General features: G+C 69.9%; 2 protein-coding genes across 3 annotated transcripts; both read right to left on the bottom strand.

Moving 5' to 3' along the window:
• Positions 1-61: 61 nt before the first annotated feature.
• Positions 62-8,791, bottom strand: CARD9 (caspase recruitment domain family member 9). Of its 2 annotated transcripts, XM_081102854.1 has the most exons (13): positions 8,725-8,791; positions 7,309-7,522; positions 7,006-7,143; positions 6,207-6,511; positions 5,795-5,974; positions 5,552-5,695; positions 5,195-5,320; positions 3,713-3,904; positions 3,202-3,243; positions 2,786-2,834; positions 1,514-1,590; positions 907-983; positions 62-432 (listed from the first exon to the last, which is right to left on the bottom strand). In XM_081102854.1, exons 2-13 carry the CDS (start codon positions 7,490-7,492, stop codon positions 333-335), a joined length of 1,614 nt encoding a protein of 537 aa, XP_080958980.1. In that variant the 5' UTR covers positions 7,493-7,522; positions 8,725-8,791; the 3' UTR covers positions 62-332. The 2 variants fall into 2 exon arrangements, with proteins under 2 accessions (XP_080958980.1, XP_080958981.1); XM_081102855.1 differs by lacking the exons at positions 1,514-1,590; positions 8,725-8,791 and having other exon boundaries at positions 148-432; positions 7,309-7,495.
• Positions 8,792-10,521: 1,730 nt separating this feature from the next.
• Positions 10,522-25,160, bottom strand: SNAPC4 (small nuclear RNA activating complex polypeptide 4; the record flags this gene model as incomplete). Its single annotated transcript, XM_081103477.1, has 23 exons — positions 10,522-10,773; positions 11,171-11,279; positions 12,054-13,552; positions 13,867-13,894; positions 14,650-14,736; positions 15,116-15,186; positions 15,547-15,769; positions 16,295-16,378; positions 16,893-17,324; positions 17,499-17,578; positions 17,926-18,020; positions 19,976-20,070; positions 20,195-20,301; positions 20,496-20,643; positions 20,960-21,124; positions 21,435-21,507; positions 21,577-21,681; positions 22,305-22,386; positions 22,621-22,699; positions 23,088-23,213; positions 23,293-23,460; positions 24,277-24,326; positions 25,022-25,160. The coding sequence occupies 22 exons, from the start codon at positions 25,158-25,160 to the stop codon at positions 11,175-11,177; spliced, it is 4,041 nt and encodes a 1,346-aa protein (XP_080959603.1). The 3' UTR covers positions 10,522-10,773; positions 11,171-11,174.
• Positions 25,161-25,232: the final 72 nt, after the last annotated feature.

Below are 25,232 nucleotides of genomic sequence, written 5' to 3'. Positions count from 1 at the left end.
GCTGCGGCAGTGGCTTTGCTTTTCAGGAGCCGCATTTCTTTTCTCTTTTTAAAAAACATACTTTTATTGACTTCAGAGCGGAAGGGAGCAGGAGGGAGGGAGAACGTCAGTGATGAGCACCATGGATCGGCCGCCTCCTGCACGCCCCCGACTGGGATCAGCCATTAGCCTGGCCCGTGCCCTGGACGGGGCTCGAACCCGGGACCCCTCGGTCCGCAGGCGGCGCTCTGTCCGGGGCCGCCGGCCGGGAGCCGCACTGAGTGCTCCCCGCCCGCCTCACATCCGGGGGACCCCACGGGGCGGTGCGCGCCGGTGCGCGGACGTGCCCGCCGCTAGGAGCCCTCGGTGTCCGTGTTGTCGCTGCCCGTCGTGTTCTCCCAGTCCACCTCCCCCGGCCGCGGGCCGTGCTGCAGCTTGCGGAGCGCGCGCTTCCTGCGGAGAGGAGAGCCGGCGCGGTGTGCGGGGTCCGGGGGGCCGCCGCCCGCGCCCGCCCGCCCCGCGCCGCCCCCCGCCGCCCCGCGCCCCGCGCCGCCCCCCCCGCCCCGCTCTCCCCGCGCCCCGCGCCGCTCCCGCCCCGCGCCGTCCCCCCCGCTCTCCCCGCGCCCCGCGCCGCCCCCCCCTCCCACCCCGCCCTCCCCGCGCCCCGCGCCGCCCCCCCCTCCCACCCCGCTCTCCCCGCGCCCCGCGCCGCCCCCCCCTCCCACCCCGCTCTCCCCGCGCCCGCCCGCCCCGCGCCGTCCCCCCCCCCCGCTCTCCCCGCGCCCCGCCCGCCCCCCCCTCCCACCCCGCTCTCCCCGCGCCCGCCCGCCCCGCGCCGTCCCCCCCCCCCCGCTCTCCCCGCGCCCGCCCGCCCCGCGCTGTCCCCCCCCTCCCCCCCGCTCTCCCCGCGCCCCGCCCGCCCCGCACCTGCGGTAGTTCTCGAAGCTCTCCTTGAGGCGCCGCCGCTCCTTCTCGGGGGGCTCCCCGCCGCTCAGCCCCGCGTCCTGCAGCAGCGGGAAGCTCAGCTGAGCGGCGCTCCGCGCCGGCACTGCACCCGTGGGGGGCGGGGGGGGGGCGGCGCTGGTCCGAGCAGCAGCACCAGCTCCGTGCGGGGAGCAGGCTGCGCGCACAGTGCGTGCGGGGAGTGGGGTGTGGGTCCCTCCTTTTGGAGGACAAGACAGACCCAGCGCCACCCGCGGGCGGGGCTCCAGGCCAGGATCCCTCTGCTCCTCGGCTGGGGGTGGGGCTGGGGGGTAGGGGTGGGGCTCGGGGGGCTCCCGGCAGTGGTGATCCGTTAAGGCTGCCTGGCCCGCACAGAACACAGGCCTCCCGTGGCTGCCACTGCCCAGGCACAGCCCTGGCCTGGCCACCCTTCTGCCCACTGCTTTGTGCAAGGGAGGGGCTCAGCTTCAGGTTCCAAAGACTGCACCCCAAAAGCCGTGGGCAGAGACCCTTTGCTCCCCCATACCCGCCCCCAGGCATCCCCGGGGAGGAATCCTCTCCCCAGCGCAGGGCCACCCCAGGTCAGCCTTACATTGGGGGTCAGTAAGGGCCGCTCCCTCTGCAGAGCCTCCAAGGACCGCTCTGGGCTCTCCGGGTCAGCGGGGCCGCCTGCAGAGGAGAGTGGTGCCTGTGGGTGCCGCCCCCCTGCCAGCACCCAGGGTGCCAGCCGCACCCCTCGTCCCCCTGCCCGCACCTAGCGTGCTGGCCGCACCCCTCGTCCCCCTGCCCGCTCCCAGCGTGCTGGCCGCACCCCTTCCTCACCCCTGGTGCTGCCTGCCCAGCCCGGCGCTGTCTGCTGGGACCCCACAAGGATCCCCATGTACAGACAGGGCCCCGGGGTGCTCCCACCTCAACCTCTGCTCCTCCCACCAGCATGGCCCTACCCTCCTCTGTGGGGGCAGAAGGTTCCAGGCTGCTGGGCCCCCTCCGAATGGGCCAGGGCCTAGACGGCCCAGGGCTCAGGACTCTGGGGTGGAAGGTGCCCTGAGGGGCTGGCTCCCCTAAACTGGCCATGAGGGGGGACTCCGGGCTCAAGTCGCGGAGACTCCATAGGGAGCCCAGGTCTCTCTGCCTGCAGCCGACACCTCCCCTGAGCCTCTTGACTGCAGTGCCGGCTCCGGCGAGGGGCCGCCCCCCTGGGCCAGGGCTCCGGGCTGGCTGGGCTCGCCACCTTCAGGCCAGTGGCCCCAAGCTCAGACCACCCAACCCTCACTTCTCTATTCGGTGCCCCTTCTTCCGCTTTTGCCCCTTTGGGAGCTGGGTCAGGCCTGACGCTGAGGAAGTCTTGTCTGGCTTCCCACACAGCCTCTGCGGTGCCCCCTAACCCCTCCCCCCCAAGCCCTGGCCCAGCACCGGCTCCTCCCGAACTCAGACCCCACCTTCCGAGCCAGCCCCTGCCCCATGTCACCTGCGGGCCGCCTCCTGGCCGCCCGCGCAGTCCTGTCTTCAGGAGGCAGAGGGTGCGGCCCGTTACCCGAAGCCCCCAGCTCCCCCCACCTCCGACAGCCCCTCTGTCCCCTCCTGTCCCCCTTCTTGGTGTGGCACACCTGGGTGCCAGCTGGCTGCCCCTCCCCTGCTCCCTGCTCAGGCCTGGGGCTGGAGCTGGAGCTGGACACAGCCGGCAGGCCTGGCCCCGGGTTCGAATGCGGCTCTCCCTGGCTCGTTGGGGGGCTCCGGGGGTCACTTCTCCCTCCCAGCCTCAGTGTCCCCAAGTGTGAAGTGCACAGGACACATCCCCAGGCACCAGCCAGCAGGGCTGCGTGGGCCGAGGGTCAGGCCTGGGTGGCAGCCCCGCCCTCCTCACCTTTGTCCGAGAGCCGGGCGTCCTCCTCCAGGTCCCGGGGGATGGAGAGCTTCCAGAGAGAGACGGGCCGCCGATCAGGACACTGCCCCGCGGACGCGCCCCGCCCCCTGGGCGCTGTCCCCCTCTGCACCAGCCTCTCGGGGGGTTCTCCACGGCCCAGCCGGGCCAGGGCCCAGCGGGAAGGCCCCCACGAGGGCACGGGGTGGGGCTGCGGGTCCGTCCTGCCCTGAGCGCACAGAGGCCCGGGGGGCACCAGCTGCCCGTCCTCTGTGCGCGGCAGGTCGGGAGGAGCGGGGCCGGCCCAGCTCACCAGGGCCGCTGGCAGGCGGCCGAGCTCCTGGACTTCCCAGGGACGCGCGTGGGGCCGCGGTCCGGCGGGGGCTGTGGCCGGGAGCCCGCCCGGCAGGCGCACTCACCTCCTGGGAGCTCCTGGGTGAGCTGTCCTCCAGGTCGGAGCTCTGTGGTCACAGAAGAGGGCCGGTCAGCAGGCTGCGGGGAAGCTGAGCCGCCTCGGGAATGGGCTGGGGTGGGGCTGGGAGGGGTCCCAGGCCAGTTCTCCAGGGAGGTCCCCCTCTGCCCCTCACCGCACCCAGAGCCACCTGCCAGGGGGCTGAGGAGGGCCTGGGACCTGCCAGGGCCACCAGGGGGCAGTGGCCGGGCCGGGCCAGGACTGAGGCTCTCCAGCGGCTCTCCCGGGCTCTGGGGCCCCTGGGGACATGCCTGCACCAGGGGCCACCCCCCTATCCGCCACAGCAGGGCCCCCGAGAGGCCCCCGGTGTCCCACCACTGCAGGGCTCCCCTAGAGCCCCCTCCCCGTGTTCTGCAGCAACAGCCCCCCCAGAGGCGGCCTGTGTCCCGTGGCAGCAGCCTCTCCAGGAGCCCCCCCCCCCCCGTGTCCCGCGGCAGCAGGGCCCCCAGGAGGCGCACCAGGACCAGCATCTCCAGCTGCTGCCGCTTGAGCCTGCCCTCGGCGGCCAGCAGCTGGCCCTCGCGCTGGAACAGCTGCAGCTGCAGCTCGTCCGCCTTCTCGCCCAGCTCCCGGGCCTGCTTGCGCAGCGCGTCCTTGTCCTGCAGGCTGCGGGCGTACTGCGCGTGCAGCTGCTCCCGGGACGCGATGGCCTGCGGGGAGACCCTGCGTGGGGACCCGGACGGACGGCCGCCCCTGGCACAGCCGCCCACGTCCGGCCCGGGCCCAGGCCTCCTCTGCCCCGTCCAGCAGCGCAGTGTCAGGGATCGTCAGCGCAATGAAGGCTCGTGACGGGAAGCGTGGGCCGTTCGGAGAAGGAAGGACATTAAAAACCTCCGCACCAGCCCGGCCGGCCGGCGTGCTGGGCAGCCTGCACTTGGTCCCCACACGCGGGTTCATGCGTCTGGACCGTGGCCGCCATCAACACCATGAAGGTGTAGCCCTAGCCGGTTTGGCTCAGTGGATAGAGTGTCGGCCAAAGGATCCTGGGTTCGATTCCCGGTCAGGGCACATGCCCGGGGTGTGGGCTTGATCCCCAGTGTGCGGTGTGCAGGAGGCAGCCCATCAATGATTCTCTCTTGTCATTGATGTTTCTCTCTCCCTCTCTCCCTTCCTCTCTGAAATCAATAAAAATATATTTAACAACAGCAATTGTGAACAGCCGATAATATTCTTTAAAACGAATGTGTCACACTGTGCCGTGCCTTCCCCCCACCACCACCACCACCACGGGAGGCTGAGCGTGAGGCTGAGGGGACAAATGCGCCACAGCCAGACCACGTCCGGCTCGGCCACAGCCCACGACCACGGAGGGCAGGTTGTCTGCGGGGACCGCCCAGGAGGCGGGCGCTGCCTCCCGGCCACAAGGCGGCAGCCAACCAAGGTGCCCGTGGTGTTTGGGGTTAACAGTTACTTGCAAAACAAGACAGATGCTTCCAGTTTTGTAAAATAAAAAACGAAGCTGTATGTATGTCGACAAAGTCTGGGGAGCCCAGTGCGAGGTGGGCCTCCTGCAGCCGCTGGGCGCGGTGGCCGGCGGCGGCACTGCCTTCATGGCGTTCACATGTGCTCTTGTCCTTTAAAAGCCACTTGGAGCCCGGCTGGTGTGGCTCAGTGGACTGAGCATCGATTGTCCCAGGGATCAAGAGGTCCCAGGTTCGATTCCCGGTCAGGGTACCACAAGCCCGGGTTCTGGGCTCGCTCCCCAGTAGGCAGGAGGCAGCCGATCCATGTGTCTCTCTCATCTCTCATCAATGTTTTTATCTCCTTCTCTCCCTTCCTCTCTGAAATCAATAAAAATATGTTTTTTAAAGATAATTTTAACAATACAGAAGTGAGTAAATAAAAACTACTCTGACAACGACCACCCCCGCCCCCGCCTCCCCCCCCCTCCCCCCCCCCCGAGCTATTGCCCGGTGGCCCGCCCTCCGCGGTGCCCCGACCTGGTCCCGCTCGATGGCCACCTCCTCCAGCTGCTGCAGGATGGCCTCAATGCGGTCCTTGTACATCTTGGAGTCCTTCCGCAGGGCCTGGCACTGCAGCTCAAACACCTCCTTCTCCTCCAGGCACTGCGGGCGGGAGACGGCAGCTGGCCACACCGCCCGCGCCCCACAGGCCTGCCCGCCCTGGGCTTCCAGACCAAACCCTTCCCAGGGAGAGCAGGCAAGGGGTGGGGTGAGGAGCCGGGCCCTGTGCCTCCAGGAAGGGGCCTAGGGATGTGGAGCTGAGAGGGGAGGCCCCGGGCAGACCCTCCGCCCACCCCGCCCGCCGGGCCCCTGCCCGTGCCCTATCCCGCGTACCCGGGCGCGCAGCGCCTCGGCCTGGCGCAGGTCCTTGCGGAGGGCGAAGATGGCGCTGGCCTGCTCCTGGTGCTCCCGCAGCGCCTGCCTCCAGTCCTCCTCCAGCACCTGGATGTAGGGGCTGCTCTTGTCCGGCTTCCCCTCCTGTGGGTGGCGCAGGGCACAGGGCGGCAGGGCAGCGGCGGCGCGGGGGGAGGCGCCCACCCCGCCGGCCCCTGCGGCGCCCGCCCCGCCCGCCCCCACCTGGGCCGAGGCCTCCAGCTCCTGCACCCGGGCCTGCAGCTCCGCCTTCTCCTGCTGCAGCTCCCACAGCAGCTCCTGGCTCGGCCGCTGCTCCATGGCGTGCCGCAGCTTCAGCGTGTGCTTGCGCTCCACCTTGCAGTCGTCCTCCGCCTTCATCAGGCTGTGCTTGAGCCGGTCCACCTGCCGGCCAGGCCGCAGCGTCAGCCCCGCCCGCCGCCCCCCTCGACGGGCCCACAAACCATGCCCACCCCCGTCCCTGCCCGCCCTGTGCCGCCGCCTGGACACCCGTGGGGACCAGAGGACACTTCCAGCTGCAGGCCCTGCCGGCCCTGCCCCTCAACGGGGCCTGCCACCGTCCCTGCCCGCCCCCACCCGCAGCCCGCCGCCCGGACGCCCGCGGGGCCGAGGGCACCTCCAGCTGCAGGTCGCGGTTGCGCATGAGCGCGGCGCCCTTCTCCTCGCTCTGGCGCGCCAGGCGCATGGCCAGGTCGTAGTTCTCGTCCTTGCAGCGCTTGAGCTCGCGGCCGCAGGCCTCGCACTCCTCCTTGAGCCGCTGCACGCGCTCCTGGTGCTTGCGGAGCAGGCTGTCCTTGACGCGCAGCTCCTTGATGAAGTCGTCCTTGGAGCTCAGCAGGGCCGTCAGGTCCTGCACCTTCTTCTGCAGCTTCATCACCTCGCTCATCAGCAGCTGTGTCAGCCCCGACTCCCCGGACGCGTCTGCAGGCCGGGCCACGGTCAGAGGTCCCGTCCCCGTCGCCCGGCTCCATCACCCGGCCCTGGGCTTGCCCTGCAGCTCCCGGCTCGGCTCAGGGCCGGTTCCCAGTGGCTGCGGCTCCCCGTGGAGGAAATGGACTGCGGTTCTGACTCCGCACCCTCGCCCCAGGGCGGGGTGCAGCCAGGGCACCGGGCCCCCTCCCCTTTCTCTAATTTTGTTGTGATCTGGATCCTGAGGCGAGGGGACTCGGATCCAGGGCCCGGGACCCACAGGCCCCTGACCTCTCAGGGGTCAGGTGGTCTTCGGGCAGGACAGGCTCGGGGCCGCAAGCCGGCCTGGGGACCCTCGCCTCCCACCTGCCCCCCACTCCGGAGGAGCGGACGGGAGCCAGGCCCAGACCTGCCCCCACGTGGACCCTTCCCCGGCGTCTCACCCCGTTTCATCCACTGGGAGACCCTACAGGGAGGGGCCAGCAGCCCTGCCCCCAGGCCCTCACCGATGATCATGGAGAAGACGCGGGCGGGCTCCTTGCCCGTGACCTTCTGGTAGAGCTGCGGGTAGTAGAGCTCCAGGCTCTCGAGGAAGGCCACGTAGCCCCTGTGGCCGGTGCGCTGCAGGATGTCCAGCAGCGCGCCTGCAACCAGACAGCTGCTGGGGGTGGGCGCAGGGGCGGGGCCCTGGCAGCCCCGCAGGCCCGGGCGCCGCCCGCCCGCAGGTGCCAAGCCCACAGGACAGGGCAGGAGGCCGGGGTTTCCCGCTCCCACGCGGCCCTCCCGGGGAGCGGGCGGCGGGCACTGACCCACTTTGCGCTTGCGGATGGCCAGGCTGGGGTCGCTGAGCACCTGCTCCTCGTCGTCGGGGCTCAGGACCTTGCACTGCCGCAGGTAGGGCGTGATGCGCGCGGGGTCGATGACGGAGATGAGCTTCACGCGGAAGCCCTCCAGGGCGCTCCAGCACTCCTCCTCGTTCTCGTAGTCGGACATGGCGGCGGGCGCGGCTGAGCGGGGGGCGCACTGGCAGGACACGCGTGCTGAGCTGGTGTCCCAGCCGGGACCGGGCCGCCACCTGGAGCCAGGCCCACGCTCCGGGCAGAGGCGACCAGGAACCAGGCCCCGGCGTGGTCGGGGGAGTGTGCAGCCCCACCCACCTCCCATCTCCGAGACCACAGAGGGCATGACCGCAGCACGGTGGCCCGCGCCCCATCAGCTCACTGGCGGCGCCCCCCAGCCGTCCCTGGGCACCCGGGCCTCTCTCCGGGGCCCCCTCTACGGTGGGGGGATGGGGGAGACGCTGTCAGACAGGGGGAGTCTAGGAACACTGCCCTCCGACCCTGCCCTGCTCCTGGGCACCCCCAGTGCCATGGAGCCAGACAGCTGCCTCCCCCAGGGAGCTAGCTGCGTGGGTGCCGCCCCTGGCACTGCCCCCTGGCAGGTGAGGGCGAGGAGGCAGCCTTCGGTGCCCAGGCTGGAGCCAGAGTGTTGGCAGGGGACCCTCCCACCTTCCCAGCCCCACGACTTCCTCATTCGCCCACTCAGCGCCCTCACATCCCAGTCCATCCCTTCCTCTCCTTCCGGGCCGGTGGCTGGTGATGCAACTGCCACCCAGCGGCTGCCCAGGGCTGGCGGCTCCGGGTGAGGCTCCGCGACTTTGCGGCTTGGGAAGGGTGGCCGGACGCCCATGGGGACCAGGGCCCGCCCGAAAGGCGGCTTCGGCGCCTGCCCCAGTCGCTCAGGTGCCGGGCACCCAGCCACCTCTGGCCTCCTCTCCCGCCTCCCCGAGGCGCCTGCTCAGGGCCTGCTCTCGGGGTGTCACCTGGCTCTCTGACGGGACTCCCCCGGCACAGGCCAAGGCAGGGAGCAGCCGTGCGGTCGGCCGTTGGGCAGTGGGGACAGAGGCCGGGACCCACCCTCGTGACAGAGCCTTGGGCCCACGTGGGAAAGGCCACTCGTCCTGGGAGCTGGACCGCAGCTTGAGGCCTGGTGGCGGAGGCCTGGGCGGTGGCGGGGTCCCTGCCCCCTGCTGTGCCTGGGGGTGTGTCCCAGCCTAGCGACAGCCAGGCATCGGGGCACCGAGGGGAACAGGGCAGCGCCCACGCCGCGGCCCGCCCACGCCCCGCCGCTGTTGCCGGTTCCCAGATGCCCCCAGGTGCCCTGCTGGGAGGCTCCCGGTGCCTCTGGGACCTGCTCCTGCACCTTTCAGAAGGGGGACCACCTACCTCAGGGTCCCGAGGGAGCCAGACAGCTGGATGCCCGTCAGCCAGCGCCACTGATTCAATGAGGGCCGGGAAGGGAGGGAGGGAGCCCTGACTTCCTGAAGAGGGACAGGCCCAGGTGGCTGCCTTCTGATTGGCCGGGCCAGGCGCCCTGGAGGCTGGGTCCAGGGAAGTGGAAGTGGCCTGCGCTCCGAGGAGAGCTGCTGGGGGCCCTCCCGCCCAGGAGGCCCGGCCTTCGTGCTCTCTGGGGGCCGCTGCGGCCACACAGGCTACTGGGGGCTTTCGGGCAGGAGGTACCTTGTGCCCAGCACGTCCCCCTTCAGCAGCTTCAGGGGTCCAGCCGCCAGGGGACTGAGGGGACCAGCCCCACTCCGGGGCCCACACAGCCAGGCCAGCACACCGTGCGTCACAGGGCTGCAGTGCGCTGTGCGAGGGCAGGCGCTGGGGAGGCCGCCAGCCAGCGCCGCAGCCAGCACACCCTCCCCTTCCCAGGAGCGCCCCGCTTTCCACCAGGACTCACTGGGGTGTGACAGCCCTCCCTGTGGGCCGAGGGAGCCCCCGGCCACCACCTCAGGGGCAGCCACACTGGCCAAGCAGAGTTGCTGCCTGCCTGGCTGGGGTGACAGCTACAGGACAGGCGGGATGAGCAGGTTGGGCGCCTGCCCTGCTCTGGCCCCGCCCCCCAGGTGCTGCCTCCCCTGGCCGCTCCCTTCCGGGGAGCCTCATCCTCCGTCCTGGTGAGTCTGCTCCGGCCCATGGCAGTCTGGGGTGGGGCTGACCTTGGGGGTCCTGGCACATCTGGGGGCTGTGAGTCTGAGTGCGGTGGCAGGGCCCACCCGGAGGACACAGCCCGCTGTCACACCTGGAGAAGCAGCAGCCAAGGGTCCCCTGGGGCCCTTGGGGGAGTTGACCTGGGGGCTCACGCCCAAGGTTGGGTGCAGCAGGTCTCCCGAGGGAGGGGGTGGCTCCGCTCGGAACCGTGGCCCGTCTGTGTGGGTCCCCCACCCTGTCTCCCTACTTTGTAAAATGAGGCTGTGGGGGGGCATTAAATAACAAGCATGTCTCACTCGCAGGCACTGAGCTGGGATTTGGGCAGAAAACAGCTGGGCGATCCCTGTGTATTTGGAAAATTTATTTTTTTAAAAATGTGTATGTACTGATTTCAAAGAAGAAGGGAGAGGATGAGATAGGAACACCCATGATGAGAGAGAATCACTGATCACTGCCTCCTGCACGGCCCAGACTGGGGATCGAGCCGCAACCACTGAGCACCCAGCCGGGCTGGAATGTCACACGAACCCTCGAGAAGCCGTGGCACAGGGGGCCGGGGAAACCAGGAACTAGTGGGGAGAGCGCAAAGCAACGCCACGTCCACAGCACCTGAGTGACAGCTGGCGGGAGGGGGGGAGTCTGGGGCCAGGACACGCTGACCCATCGCCCTGTTTCTCTGCTGGACACGGGACAGGAAGTCGTGGCGGCGTGGCGCGGCGCCCACAGGATGAAGCGGCACCGTGAGCCTCAGTGCAGGCTGAGCCCGAGCCGGGGCCCTGGGGCAGGCGGAGCCGGAGCCACGGGAAAAGCCGCACGAAGGAAGGAGGCCCGTGGGCTGCTGGGTCGGCCGGTGTGGTCTGGACAGCAGGGGAAGTGGGTGCCCTGGTCCCTGAGGTGACACCGGAGGGCTGCCCGCCTCTGCTTCCCTGTTCCCACCCGCAGAGGCCCAGCCTGCTGCTCCCAGCAGGTCCAGGAGACGCCCAACCCTCCACTCACCGCCCCGTATCTCAGAGACACAGGAGCCTACGATGCTTTTTAATGAAAAAATAGAACATTTATTAATTCCTTCAAACATGTCCACGTGCACACAGGAGCAGCCGCGCCCCTGCCGCCAGCACGGTTACTCCTGGCAGCGCCTCCGAGGCACCAGCCACTGTCTCCTGTGGCCGGCGGGGCTGGCGGGCCCGTGGGCTCCAGCTCCTGTGGGTGTGGCCGTGGGCATCGGGCGAGCCGTCCTGGAACACAAGGACCCCATGGTAGGGGTGCCGGGAGGCACTGCGCCTGGTGGGGGAGGGCGGGCCTCAATGGCGGGCTCCTCTATGGTGCTCGCGCCCCAGAGCCCCCGGCCCCACCCCCTCCAGGAGCTGCTCCTGCCTCTGTGATGAGGCCTCCGGGGCCAGGTCTGGGACGGGGACCCCTCGGGCTTGTGTTCAGGGGAAGACGGGAGGGGCGAGTGCCTCGGGACGGACGGCTCCTCAGGGGAGCGGTCAGGTCAGGGAGGGCGTCTCTGAGGAGCTGCCCCTGAGCAGACGGGAGGATGGCAGGGCAGGGACGGCAGGAAGGAGCCCGGCCCTCGGCCCAGGACCTGCCTCACACATCGCCCGCTGAGAGCTCGAGGCGCCCCCCCTGCCCCCGCCCGGCAGACTGCATGGGGGGGCCAGCAGCCGCCCGGACTCACCGGCTCACAGCAGCCGCCGCCTCTTGCGGGCGTGCCGGCCATGCCGCGTCTGGAGCACATCAACGTCGTCGAGATCGTCCGGGCAGGAGGGGGCAGGGTCTGGGGCTCCCTGAAACAGGGGACAGGAGTGACCCCGCAGCCAGGACGGGCGAGATGAGCAGTGGGAACAGTGAGGAATGGGCTGAGGGAGCCGTGGACACCACACACTATGGGGTCGGGGGGCCTCTTCCCCTTGGCATCTGGGTCCAGCCGGGTCTCCAGGGCTCGTCAGCCCAGAAGACAGCCCCGGGACCCCTAGGCAAGGCCTCAGGCTGGAGCGAGCCCCAGGGAGGGGGACCCAGCCTCAGCCACAAGCCCGGCCTCCCAGATGTCAGCCAGCCCAGCAGCCACGGGCACCCAGAGGGGAGGGAGGCAGATGCTCCCAGGACACGGCCAGCACCGGACAGCCTCCCTGACGGGCACAGCGTCTGCGGTGGCCCAGCATGCCTGCTCGCCGACAACAGGGCCTGGCTGCGGACTGCTGGGCGGTGCAGCACGAGGTGCAGGGACACCTCCCGAGAGGCTCCTACCAGGTTCCTCAGAGGAAACAGGGACCCTAGACCCACCTGCAGCTCAGAAAGCCCGAGGGCACGGTGCAGGGCTGGGTGTACCACCCAGGGTGGGTGGGGGCCGAGGGCTCCCCGGGTCAGAGGAGGTTCCTTCCTCTCACAGCCACAGCGGCCCAAGGGGAGGCGCCTCTGCACAGCCCGCATGCAGCCACGTCCCCTCCACACCAGCCACTCTCCCACCACTTCCACCTGCTGCAGCCCCGCCCACCACCCTGGGCAGGCCACACGGCGGGCAGGGCAGTGTGGGGTGCAGCGCTGTGCCCATGGCCACCCACCTGCACTGGGGGTGTGGCTGCAGATCCTGCCTGGGCACTGCTGCTCGCCTGGACTGGCTGCCTGCTGCCATCGGAGCGTGCCAGCTCTTCCAGGTCCTCGTCCTCGCTCCCCGAGGTGGGCCTCGCAGCTGACAAGGTGGTACGGACGCCGGGAGGGGGCAGAGTGGCCAGCAGTGCGGGCAGAGTGAAGGCAGCCAGGAAGCGGGCCTTCAGCAGCAGGTAGGCCGGGCTGTCCTGCAGCTGCTCCCGCACCCACCCCCGTGAGGCCTGCAGGGTGCCAGCTGCCCCGCCGGGCACCAGGGCTGCGGCTCTGTGCTCCAAGGCCTTCTTGTGGAGCAGGAGGCCAGACAGTGCCTGCAGACCGCACAGGGCGGGGGGCTGGTAGGGCAGTCTGCTGCCCAGCGGGGGCACACACACCCCCCGCAGCCCCCGGAGCCACTCCTGCACAGCCGGCTCGCTCTCCTGGGAGAGCAGGCTGAGGTCCAGGGCATCCTTCTCAGGCCCGCGCTGGGGTGGGGGTGGCCTCTCCAACCCCAGAGGCGCCCTGGTCCCCCCTGGCTCTGCTGGGGACAGCAGTGTCCTTCCTGGGCCAGCACCGGGGGGCAGAGGCAGCTGGCAGGGCTGGGCTTCTGCAGGGATCTGCGGGGCCGGGGCTGGCGAGAGGGCCTCGAGGTCTGCCCTGGAGGCAGGGCCTGGCTCTGCATCCCTGTTGACTTGGCCCTGGCCTCCTGGAGTCTCCGTCACTGAGGGCAACAGAGTCACTGCCAGCCCTTGGGGGTCAGGGGTCGCTGCTGGCCCGGGGAGGCCCAGCACGGCTGGCAACGGCACGGGGAGCAGCACGCTGCTGATAGGCAGAGGGGCGCCGGCGGCCACATGGGGCCCGCCTATGAGGGTGCCCGGAGCTGGCGTCAGCCTGAGGGACTGGATGAGCGGCTGAGCGGCGCTGGGAGCCGCAGGAAGCAAGGCTGGTGCCTCGGGCAGGCCCTGCCCCCAGGACGTGGCAGGGGCTGGAGACGGTCCGCAACTGTCCAGCTGGCGGCCCCCAGGGACCTGCAAGGCCACGGTGGGGACAGGAGCCCAGGCCAGGGCCTGCAGGGCAAGAGGCTGCATGGGTGCGATCCCAGAGCCTGGGGCGCTTGGACTGGTCGCGGCAGGGGCCCCCGGCCCAGACAGCGCGGCCTTGGAGACGCCCGGCCCTGTGGCTGGGGGGCCGCAGGCGGCCAGTGTGAGAGGGGGCTGGAGGGTCACAGGCGAGGAGGCCAGCAGCGGGGCGGGGCGCAGCGCGGGGCCCTGGGCGGCCTCGCTGGCTCGGGCCTCCCGCAGGCGCTTCTCCCGAAGCAGCTGTAACACAGTCTTCACTTTGTGCAGGGGGCGGCCTGGAGCCGGCGGGGGCGCCGCAGGGGTGTCCTGGGGAGGGCAGGTCTGCAGCCCCCTGCCCCCTGCCCGCCTGGGTCTCTTTGCTGCAGTGCCTTGGGCTGTCACCTGGCTCGGAAGGTGGCCTGAGGGAGGACAGAACACACCACGGGGGTCCAGGTGCCTGTCCAGACCCACCTCAGCCCGTCCCCCCCCCCCCCGCAAGAGGTCTCCTCGGGCAGCTGCTGGGCATGTGGGAGCAGGAGCCCAGGGGCCCCCACATCGTGAACATCTTTTCTGCCTCCCGGGCCTGTGCTGGGGGGGCCTCAGGGCGTACCCACTGCACTCAGCACCCCCCTCGGCCAGCTAGGCTCACGCCCTTCAAACAAAACCCTCATCCGTCGTGGCCAGGCAGCTCCCGTGGGGGACAGAACAGCCGAGAGAAAGGGAGAGGCAGTACCTGGGGTGCTCTGGGCACTGGAGGGCGCCTGGAAAAGAAGGGAGAGACTCAGCACTCGGGGAGTCCCGGGCTGGATCCCTTCTCTTTTTCCTTTTTCACGTGGCCCCGCCCCCTTGTTCACCTGACTGCTCTCCCCAACCCGTTGTGCCACCACCAAGACCACGGCTCACTTCTTGCCCATAGAGGGGCACAAGGCCTGGCCCCGCCCCCACCTGCAGCCAGAGGCTAGGGCCCAGCCTGGATGGCCCTCCCGGGCCTGGCACCCCTCCCCAGGCCCCTGCCTCCCTCCTGATGCAGCTCCGCTCCCAGGCCCCCTTGCAGAGCCCGTCTAGGTGGCCGGGCTGGGCTGCAGGAGAGGCAGGGCCTGGCTGTGGGACAGGAGGGCACAGGGGTCCGTGGCCTGGTCGGGGCACCACAGCCACAGTTGTCCTTGGACCGCTTTGTGGCCTCCTCCAGTGGTGACCAGGCTCAGGACAGCCTTTTCCTGATGGACCCCGTGGGCTTGGCCACCTGCACCAGGCGAGCAGCTCAGCAGGGTGGGGGTGTGAGAAGCTGGGAGCCGGCGGCCTGCATGGGGGCCGTCTCTCCTCCCGGACGGTGGGGAGTCTTCGGGGCTCCAGGCCCTCCCCGAGCCCAGCCCCACGGGACCCCAGACACCCTTGTCCCTGGAAAGAGCTGGCATCCCTTTCTTCCTGGCTGGACCAACGCAGTCTACACCCAGCACTGCCGAGGGGACGGGGTGAAGAGGAGCCGGGGAGCCCGGCCGGCACCCCCACTTCTCACCTGAGCCCCGGCCGGGGGCAGGGGGGGCGGCTGGGCCTTCCTCTCTCGAATGACCTCCATGCAGCCGGCAGTGTCGGTGTGGAACAGCTGAGGGACACATGGGGCACACACCACACACGCTGACACGTGTGGCAGGAGGCCCTGCCCGTCCTGAGCTACCCCACAGCCCAAGGGCCACGGCGAAAGGGTCTGCATGGGGCCCAGGCCAGCCCCCACCAGTCCTCTCGGCACGGGTCCGAGGCCCAGAGGCGCAGGCCGGTCGCCGGCCCGCCTGCCCGCACCGATCCGAGCCCAGGGGACAGTGTTCCCCACGCAGCCCCATCCCTTCCGGGTCCGGGCGAGGGTGTGGCAGGGACGGGGGCACTGTTGTCAGGACCCACGGCTTTAGGAAACTGCACTGCATGAGGGACGTCCACCGGCGCCCCCCACAGGCCAGGCATGCAGGAGGGCGCTCTGCAGGGCTCACCTGCATGAGGAGGGTGAACGCCGGGGTGCTGGCCAGGCGGGCGTCCTGCAGCTGCGCCCCGATGCTGTCGGCTGGGGGACAAGGGCACATGTGCCAGGTGGCCCCGGAGCCTGGGTGCCAGGCAGGGAGCCCCAAAGAACCCCAAAGCCAGCTGCCACCCCTTCTGACCAGGGAGGGCAGGGGCCAGAGCGCAGACTGTCCCTGACGGGGCCTCAGCTCGGCCTTGGGGCCAGGCACTCCGAGAGCGAGTGTCACAGGTAAGACCTTCAGACACCCCGCCTGCCCGTGGGCCCACAGGCCATGCTCACGGGAACGCGCGCCGGCTGAGGCTTCAATGGCAGGACGGAGGCTAAACCCACACCTCCCACAGGACTCCGCCCGCCAGGAAAACAAGCAGGTGTCCGCGGGCCCCCAGAGCCCCAGGGCAGTACCTCGTGTGGGCGCCGCAGTGGGCCTCCTGGGAGCACAGGGCACGATGATGTCGCCCACCCAGGGGCTCACGGCCATCAGTAGCTGGCGCCCGAGGCGCCTCTGCTGGAGGGCGTGTCTCCGGTGCTGCCGCCACAGCTGCCCCGTGTGGGGCCTGGTCACAGCGCCGTCGCCGCCGCCGCCGGAGGTGGTCCCCTGGGGTGAGCCGAACAGGCACGGCTTCTTCTGTGGGGGGAAGGCACCTGAGTGTCGCCCTCACTGCCCCCCAAAGCTGTGTACCCAAGGGGACAGGGTGGGGCTGTGGCAGTGTGCACACACAGGTGTGTGGGGGGCGGGGCTGTGGCAGTGTGCACACACGGGTGGGGCGGGGCTGTGGCAGTGTGCACACACAGGTGTGTGGGGGCGGGGCTGTGGCAGTGTGCACACACACGGGCGGGGCGGGGCTGTGGCAGTGTGCACACACAGGTGTGTGGGGGGCGGGGCTGTGGCAGTGTGCACACACAGGTGCAGGGGGGGCGGGGCTGTGGCAGTGTGCACACACACACGGGCGGGGCGGGGCTGTGGCAGTGTGCACACACAGGTGTGTGGGGGGCGGGGCTGTGGCAGTGTGCACACACAGGTGCAGGGTGGAGCGGGGCTGTGGCAGTGTGCACACACAGGTGCAGGGGGGGCGGGGCTGTGGCAGTGTGCACACACATGCACTTAGGGGGCAGAAGGGTGTGGTGGTAGATGACGCGGGCAGGCCCTTACCTGAGCCTGGCCCCGGACGGTCATGTTGGTCTTGAGCATGTACCTCAGGGTCTCCAGAGGCACCTTCAGCAGCCGCCTCGCGCCCTGACGGACAGACAGCGAGGCTGAAGGCAGGAGCCCAGCGCGGAGCCGCCACCTGGCAGCATGCTAACTCCTCACCCAGACTCCCAAGCCGGCACCACACTGGTGAGCAACATGCTCTGGGTGCCTAGGGAGGGCCTCCCCCAAGACAGGCACACGCCTGGCAGGCCAGCGGGACCGGAGCCCAGGCCGGGAGGCGGCTCCTCCTTGCCCACCGCCCTGCCCAGCTCGGGGGGGAGACGCTGCAGGAAGGGCTCCAGGCCTACGTGCCCCGAGCAGCTCTCCTGCGTGGCTTTCACGGCAAGTGAGGCCACGGCCTCGGCGGGAAGGCTGCTGCTGGGCCCCCTCCTGACACGGGTCTGGAGTAAACCTCGTCAGAGCAAGGTGGGGGTGCTGCCCACACGTGGGGGTACAACTGGCATGAGATCAGGCCGGCCCACTGTCCTGAGCCCCGCCTGGTGGCTGCCAAGCGGCAGCATCCAGTCCCCAAGCCTGGGTACACCAGGGCCACGCCCACCTCGTTGGCCGGCCCCTCGGAGCTTGTGGGACGAGTGTCCTCGCAGGGTGGGGACCCGATGCCGCCCAGGCTGGCGCCGTGTGTCCCGGACGGGGCCGGTCTGCCCGCCTCCTCCACGTCCCTGCTGCCACCAGGAGCAGCACTGGAGGCCCGGGGACGGCCGGGGGCGGCGGCTGAGCGTCCCGGGCAGCCCCCCGGCCCCAGTGTGTGGGCGCTCTGCCTGGCGGGAACCCACAGGTCCACGTCCGGCACGCTGTGCTGTGCTGGCGGCAGAGACTGGCCACCCTCCTGAGGGCCCAGGGCTTCCTCCGGCTCCGAGTCCCCGCTGTCCCCGCCGCCGCTGCTGCCGTCACTGCTGTCCCCGCCGCTGCTGGAGCTCCACCGCACGCTGCGCAGCCGCCGCCGCCGCCGCCGCCTCCCCTGCCTCGCGCCCTTCGTGGGGAAAGGGCCGCGTGAGGCCTCGTCTCCGCAGGCTCAGCAGCCAGGGCACAGGCTGCTCTCGGGAGGGCGCTGCCCACCAGGCGCGTCTCCCTCTGCCCCGGGCCACAGAGCCCTCTCCCCTTCGCCCACCCGCACCCCTGCCCCGCCCCGGGCGGCGGGCCTCACCCGGCCCATGATCTTCCACTTGCTCAGACACTGGGAGCCCGTCCGGTGGGGCAGCTCCGAGGCGATTTTCTCCCAGTGGCCTGCGAGGAGGACACAGGCAGAGCTCACGCTTGAGGACACGCCCTCGGCCAGGAAAAGGCTCTTCCCCGAGGAGATGGCCCCTTGGGACGCCGCCGTCCCCAGAACGGGCTCCTGCTGCCCCTCCTGCTCAGAAGCTTCCGGCACAGCTGGGGATGGAGCGACGGGCCGGGAGAGGCCTTGCCTAGGAGCAGCCGCACGGAGGGCCGAGGCCTCTTCCCTTCCAGCTCACCTCTGCCTCCGCGTCCCCGTGACGGTGGCCTGGTCCGTGTGGTGGGGCGCCACCACCTCCTGCCTGGGGCCGCCTGGGAGGGGCAGGGGACCGAGGCGGCCGGCCCGCAGGACTCACCCACACCGTGCTTCTCCACCAGCTCCAGCAGCTGCTCCTCCTCCTTGGGGCTCCAGCGCCCCTTCTTCAGGCTGAAGTGCAGCCTCCGTAGGTACCTGGAGGCGACGAGGACACACGTGTTTTGGGCTGGGACGGCCTGCCCTGGACGTCAGTGGGCCACAAACCAGAGCCCTGTGCCCGCACCACGGGGAAGCCGGAGCCCTGTGCCCGCACCACGGGGAAGCCGGAGCCCTGTGCCCGCACCACGGGGAAGCCGGAGCCCTGTGCCCGCACCACGGGTAAACCGGAGCCCTGTGCCTGCACCACGGGTAAACCGGAGCCCTGTGCCCGCACCACGGGTAAACCGGACTCTGTCAGAGTGAAAGCTCGTGGGCTTCTGTGCCGGGAAAGGGAAAGACGGTCCCAGACGGCGAGTTTGCAAACCGCGTGCCCGCGAAGAGGCCTGGTCTGGAGTTTACAACGGCCTCTCCGCGCCAGTGACCCAACAGGTAGCCCAGCGGACACGGGCAGGGCACTGGGCACTTCCCCAGGGCAGGCAGCGCGTGGGGGCGCTCCCAGGGCGGCCGCGGGAAAGGCCACTCGCACCGGCGGGACACAGCGCCCAGACGCCCGTGAGACCAGCAGGGCCTGCTGGCGAGGCCATGGAGACCCGGCCCCGCACGCGGCCGGGAGAGAGCGCGGGCAGCCCCTGTGGAGGGCGTCTGGCGGTCCCCGGGGGAGCTGGCACCCACAGGCCCAGGCGTGTCCGAGAACGAGGATGCCGAGCGCAGCACCTCGCTCACCGTGTCCCTCTCCCAGGCTCCGGCCCACGGCGCTCAGCACGTCCCCACCGTTTCTCAGGCAACAGCACGCGACCGCCCAGACACTGCTGCTGTCCTCCCATCCGCCCCGTCCAGGGCACTCGGGGTGCCCCGCCCAGACACTGCTGCTGTCCTCCCACCCGCCCCGTCCAGGGCACTCGGTGTGCCCCGCCCAGACACTGCCGCTGTCCTCCCATCCTCCCTGTCCAGGGCACTCGGTGTGCCCCGCCCGGATGCCACAAACACGCGTGTCTGCCTCCCGGATGCTGGGAGCGAGGCGTGTCCCTACCTGGACCCTGTGGACAATGCTGCTGTGAGCACAGTGTACAAACAAGTGTCTGAGTCCCTGTGTTCACATCTTCTGGGTGTGCAGGGGGAGGTGCGGGACATGGCGGCGGGTGTGCAGGGGGAGGTGCGGGACATGGCGGCGGGTGTGCAGGGGGAGGTGGGGGACATGGCGGCAGGTGTGCAGGGGGAGGTGCAGGACATGGCGGCGGGTGTGCAGGGGGAGGTGGGGGCGCGTGGCGGCGGGTGTGCAGGGGGAGGTGAGGGCTACGGGTGTGCAGAGGGAGGTGTGGGCCACGGGTGTGCAGGGGGAGGTGGGGGACGTGGCCACGGGTGTGCAGGGGGAGGTGGGGGCCACGTGGCGGTCCTATTTAATTCCTGAGTCTCCACAGCACATTCCCACCCGCGGTGCCCAGGGTTCCAGTCTCTCTACCTCCTTGTGCATGAAGTGGTGACCCATGGGGGTTTGACTTGTATTCCTGAAATGATGGAGAATGTGGGCATCTTTTCATGTGTTTAATCTTTGGAGAAACGTCTGTTCAGGCCCTTTGTTTATTTCTGACTTGTTTTCTTTGCTGGGGAATAGGTTTCATTGGGGGGGGGGGGTCAAAATACCCTAAAAATGATGGCCACGACGACTCGGTGCTCACACCAGAAACCACAGACCGCACGTGCTAGAGGGTGAGCTGGGTGGCAGGGGAGCCACGCCTTCACAGAGCGGCCTGGATAAAAGCCAGCCCAGATGGGCAGGGGCCCAGCGAGCTGGGGGGGAATCACAACAGGGCTCAGGGCGCCTGCCTCTCAGGGACCGTCCCCACTGGCGTCTGAATAAGCTGCAGCTTGAAAGTGAAGAGCTGCCCCACTTCCCAACTGGGTCTCCCCTGGGCCCCAGGCCGCCCTGGGCCAGAGCACCGGCCTGGTCTCGGCACCCACCCAGGTCCGCCGCACCCGCAGTTCACACTCACCGGTCTCGGCACTGGGCGTCACTCCTCCCTGGCACCTCCTCCCGGATTTTAAACCAATCGTGCTCCCCGTATTTGGCAACGGCTTGAAGCAACTTCTGCAGGAAGGACACAGACAGATGGGCCTCTGCAGTAATCACAATTCCCCACTCAGTCCGCTACGGGGCCGCCAGTGTGCAGGTGCCCTTCCCAGGAGATGGCCCTCCCGGCCCCCACACCTACCGTGTCTTCCTCTGGGGTCCAGAGGCCCTTTCTGAGGCGGGGGTCCAGGCTCTTGGTCCACCGGTAGATGAGCTGCATGGAGTCCCTCCCCTCCATGTAGTAGACAACTGGGGGCAAAGGGGCCTCGTGAACTTGCCCCTCCCGGGTCCCCCAGGAAGGAGCAGCCATCACCACGGAGCATGGAACCGGGACCCCTGGGGCGGCCGGACCCTCCCTTCTTCCTCCAGCCTGGCCTCGCCACCCGCCAGACGCCTGGCCGTCCCTGCCCTCCCGTCGGCGGCCCGGCCGAGGGCGCACTCACTGCGGCGGTAGGGGATGTGGTTGCCCACGCGCATCTCCTGCACCAGCTGCGTGAGCATGCGGTCCTCCGCCTCCGTCCACGCCCTGCGCCTCAGGGCCTTGTTGTGCTGCTGGAACTGCTGCAGACACTGGAAGGCGCTGCGCCGGGTCTGCGGCCACACCAGGCGGAGGCTGTCACTGGCGCACCGCGGGCAGGGGCGGCCGTGCACAGCGGGCGGAGGCGCCATGCGGGTGAGGGCTTCTGGGCACCGACAACCCACTCGCTCCCCCTCCCCGCCCCAGGACAGCCAGCGCCTGTGACGAACGCAGATGTGCTCGGCAAGAAGACACCTCAGAGGAGTCACAGGAAGACTCCGTCTACGTGACACCCAAGCCGCACGCTGCCTCTCAGCTGGGCGCCCACCGTACCCCCGGGTCTCCAGGTCCCTACAGCACCCACACCCCTGCGGTCCGGGAGGTCCTCACCCCCAGCTCCTTGGCGATCTCCTCCCAATGCAGGTGGCCATGCTTGGCCGCGATGGCCTTCAGCTGCTCCAGCTCCGGCCTGGTCCACTCCTGCTTGTTGATACTGGGGTGCTCCCAGTTCTGCCAGAACTTCCGGATCTCCTCTGCGCTGCGACCACCTTCAAACTGCAGAGACCCCCGCGGAGCTGTCACTGGCAGCAGCCGTGCGGGGAGAGCGGGCGCTCCATCCAGGTGCCAGGCCTCGTGCAGCCAAACCCATAGGCTTGGCTCTAAATGCAAAGCGACTCAGCACCCGCCCCCTTCAGCAGAGGCTCACACCAGCGGGCTGGAGGGGGGGAGGTGCGGGGAGGGGAAGGAGCAGGGGGGAGGTTGTGTGCGGGAGGGGGGGCGCTGAGAGCCACCGCAGTGCTGGCCACGCACCTGGCCACGGGTCACGCTGGGTCTGGTGGTGGCCACGGAGCGTGCTCCGACTTACATTAATGTTGGAAATCTTCTCCCAGTCGTGGCTGTCCAGCCTGCTGCCCAGCAAGGCCTCCTCCGGGAGCTGGCTGCAGAGGCGAAGGCACCGGGTCAGGCCGGCCCCTCGCCCCGTCCACGCCGCCCGGCACCCCACTCACTTGATGTCGCGGATCTCCTTCTCAGCCTTGCTGCTCTGCTCCTCCAGGGCCGCCCGCTCCGCCTCGCCCGTGGCCCTGCTCAGCTTCTGCTGCAGGTACTCGAGCCTGCGGGCGGCAGAGGCCGGTCACTGCGGGCAGGCGGCTCCCACAGCACCGCCCAGGGCACTGGCTATGAGCCTGGCCGGGGTTTGGGCCCGCAGGCGAGTTCACCTCCCGGAGCGGCCGCGGCTCCTCGCCTGCAGAGAACGCGGCGCCACCCCTGGCTGTCACGTCAGCAGCGAGTGCAGCAACGTGCTGCTGACGCAGGGTGGGAACTGCGGCCGCCCCACATGCCAGAGCCAGAGCCCAGTGACCAGCTGCCAGCCGTGTGCCTGCGCACATGCCCGCTCCCCGCAGCCCAAGGAGGGCTGTGACCGTCACACAGGCAGCCCTGACCCCACGTCAAGGCCTGAGGCCACAGAAGGCCCTGGGACCCCCTGGCTGGTCCAGGCGCTGTGATTTGGTCACATGACGTGACCCCATCAGCACACACGAAGCAGGTCTCGTGAATGGTCCCCATTTTCACGGTGGACACCGAGGCCCAGACCAGAGAGACTGCCTGAGAGACCAGCACCGAGGGGGCGGCCAACCCGCGTCCACACGGGCCTCCAGCCGCCGCCGCAGGGGACCCCGCAGGAGGCCGCGCCTCCCCAAGCCCAGCGGCTGCTCGGCGAGGCCCCAGGACTCACTTCAGTAACTTGGGCTGAAGCAGGCGCTGCAGGCGGCCGCTCACCACCGCCTTCCTGAGCAAGGCCTTCTCCCAGCTCTTCCCTGCGGAGGGACGCGGCTCAACGGGGCTGCCAGGGGCGGCGCCTCCCACGATGGCAGCTCCAACTTCCACGTTCAGTCAGAGAAAGCGCAGGGCAGACCACCCAGCCGGCCCCCCGCGAGGAGGCGCCCCACCCCCTCCCGCTCAGTGCAGAGGCAGGGCTGGGAGGGGCCCGGCCCCGCGTCTGGCCGGGAGGGAGCGGCTGTGGGAGGCGGGTGTCCGAGCGCAGCCCTCACACTTGGTCACCAGGAGCTCCTCGAAGGTCTTGATGCCCTGGCCAGCCTTCTCCCGCGCGTCCTCGTTGGCAGGAGGCCCCTGTCCGAGAGCACGGCGTCACGATGCGGCTCCCCTCCTCCTCCGCCTCCTCCAGCGGCCGGGCCCCGTGCCAGGCCTGGCCCTCAACACCTGGACCTGGAGCGGCCGCCTCACCGGGCACCACCCCACGGGCAGAGGGTGGCGAAGAGGGGAAAGCTGCCACCAGCAACACCGGGCCCCACCACCAGGACCGGGCAGCCCTGCCTCGCTGGCCCTCGGCCACTCCTGGAGGCCCGGCCCGGGGCTGACCCGTGGAGCAGCTGGCCGGCCCCACATAGAAGGGGCCCGGGAGGGGCTAGGGCGCTAGAGACCAGGGCCCTGAAGACACAGGGGTTCATGACCGGCTGTGGGGGGCGCCCGCCCCACGGACCCGACGCCCCCGACTCACCACTCCGGTGACCTTGTCCTTGAAGTAGGGCTTGAGGAAGTGCCCGATGTACAGGTTCAGGGGCAGGCTCTTGCTGTCCTTCACCCGGGGGCCTTTGGACCCTGCCAGGTCCCACATGACTTCCTCCTGTGGACACGAGGGGCCTGTGGGGGGACTGCCCCGGTCCCGGGAGGCCTGGCGGGGTGCGTGGGCCGGACCGTCCTACCTGCTGCTCCTGGTTCTGGGCCAGCAGCAGGCTGACCTCCGCCAGCTTCTCCTGCAGCACCAGCTGGTAGACCATGTTCAGCTGCAGGCAGGTCTCCGGGTCCTCGGGAAGCGTCTTCCCCTTGGGGTCGTCCTCGTCATTGCTGGCTCCGTCCCACCTCTCTCCTTCCTGCTCACCACGGGGACTGCGGGTGAGGAAGCGCGGCCACCAGCGTCCGGCCCTCGGGCCCGCGACCCAGACGCTCGACTGGCAGGACCACCCTGACGTGAACTCCAGGGCACCCATTCCCTCATGAAAAATTCATTTCAATCTCTAGGAAGGGGGGGTTTGTGTGAGAAAACGGGTTGTGTGTGTGTGTGGTAGTTCCACTTCCATTTCTGCTAAACGTGGACCCTGTGACGGCCTGTGACGTCCTCACAGGCAGGGGAGGTGCAGGCGGCAGCAGCGCACGCAGCTAAAAAGTGGGAAGGCTGCGGGTCTGAGCAGCGAGGCAGCCCATGGGGGGCCTCAGGGGCCCGCCCGCCGCTGGGACAGGAGGCGGTGCCGCTCCTACTGACGGGGCGAAGAAACAAGCCAACTGCGGAAATCCCCCCAAATCACAGAAAATCCCCGAGTGACCGAGGAAGAGTTAACAGTCGCCAGGCCGAGCGACTCCTTGCCCGACACTGTTCTGGGCGCTCCTGTGTGCGACTGACTGGGCTGTGCCTGCCCCCCCCTGCACAGACGGGGAGACCACGGCCCAGGTGCCCGCTGCCTGCCCTCCGTGCGTGGTGTCGGGTTGAGAGGGACGAGGGCTTGGGGAACGCGGGAGGGATGCACTCCAACCTGCTGACGGTTTTAGTTTGACGGTACAAGACGAAGCAACCGCCGCACGTTGTCTTTATACCGCAGGAACCCCCTCCCCGCAGGAACCCCCTCCCCGCAGGAACCCCCTCCCCGCAGGAACCCCCTCCCCGCACCCGGCCGGCTCAGGGCGGTAGTTACCGAGACGGGGGGACCAGCAGCAGCGGCGGCGTCCTCGTCGGGCAGCGAATCTGGGGACACAAGCACGGCTGCGACCGCCATGCAAGCAGATGGCTGGCAAGGGGCCCCCACAGGCGCCGCCCGCAGGCGCGGCACTCGGCCCGCCCCCCAGGCAGCTGCCGGCCAGGAGGGGCTGAAGGACCTCAGGGTGAGACTTGCGTGGCTGGACCTCCCCTCCCCGACAGCACCCGGGAGCTGAGCACCGCTCGCGGGCCAGGAGGCAGGACGGACCGGGCCGGTCAGTGAGAAAGGGACAGAGGCCCAACACGAAGCGCCCCAGGCACGCAGGGGACGGGACTGTGGGGACAGACACAGAGGCCCTGGGAACAGGGGAAAGAAGTAGGGCCTCCGAGCTGAGCCTGGGGCGGAGGACAGGGGGGCAGGGTGGGGGGCCCTGGGCAGCTGGGCCACTGCAGGCAGGCCTCTAGCAGGAGCTGTGAGGGGCACCGGACCCAGGGGACCCGGGGGAGGGGGGGCAGTTGTTTGCGCCCGTGGAATAGGGGGCCAGGGACGGGGGTCCTCGGCGGCGGTGGCTGTTCGGGCCCGCGGTTCTCCCAGGACGGCCTGACGCAGGTGCCCACCACGGGCGGGCGCTCGGGCAGGGCCAGGGGCTGAAGGAGAAGGTGTGCCCGTGGCCTCGGCGGACAGGAGCGGCGGGCAGAGGCGCCCGCTCAGCAGGGAGGAGGCTGCGTGCCTCGGAGCTCACCCGCGTCCCCCGCGTCGGAGTCTGAGTCGAGGCTGGACTCTGAGACCTCCTCATCGAAGCCCGAGGGGCCGGGGCCCAAGATCCGCTCCAGCGCCTGGATCTCCTGCGTGATCTTCTCTCTCTCGGCGTCCACGTCCATGGTTCCTGCCGCCGCCAAACGACACGCCACGAGCGTCAGAGACGGAGGACCCCTCTCCCCCCGACCGCGCCC

Source organism: Myotis nattereri (assembly GCF_964212035.1).
Source record: "Myotis nattereri genome assembly, chromosome: 12".
Taxonomy (NCBI): Eukaryota; Metazoa; Chordata; class Mammalia; order Chiroptera; family Vespertilionidae; genus Myotis; species Myotis nattereri.
This window is presented reverse-complemented; position numbering and strand designations above follow the sequence as displayed.

Coding starts and splice junctions, on each gene's coding strand:
- CARD9 (XM_081102854.1), bottom strand. CDS start 7,492: ATGTCCGACTACGAGAACGAGGAGGAGTGCTGGAGCGCCCTGGAGGGC. Junction 5,975..6,206: donor ACCGCGACCTGCAGCTGGAG/GTGCCCTCGGCC, acceptor CCTGGCCGGCAG/GTGGACCGGCTCAAGCACAG. Junction 3,905..5,194: donor TGGCCATCGAGCGGGACCAG/GTCGGGGCACCG, acceptor GTCTCCCCGCAG/GCCATCGCGTCCCGGGAGCA.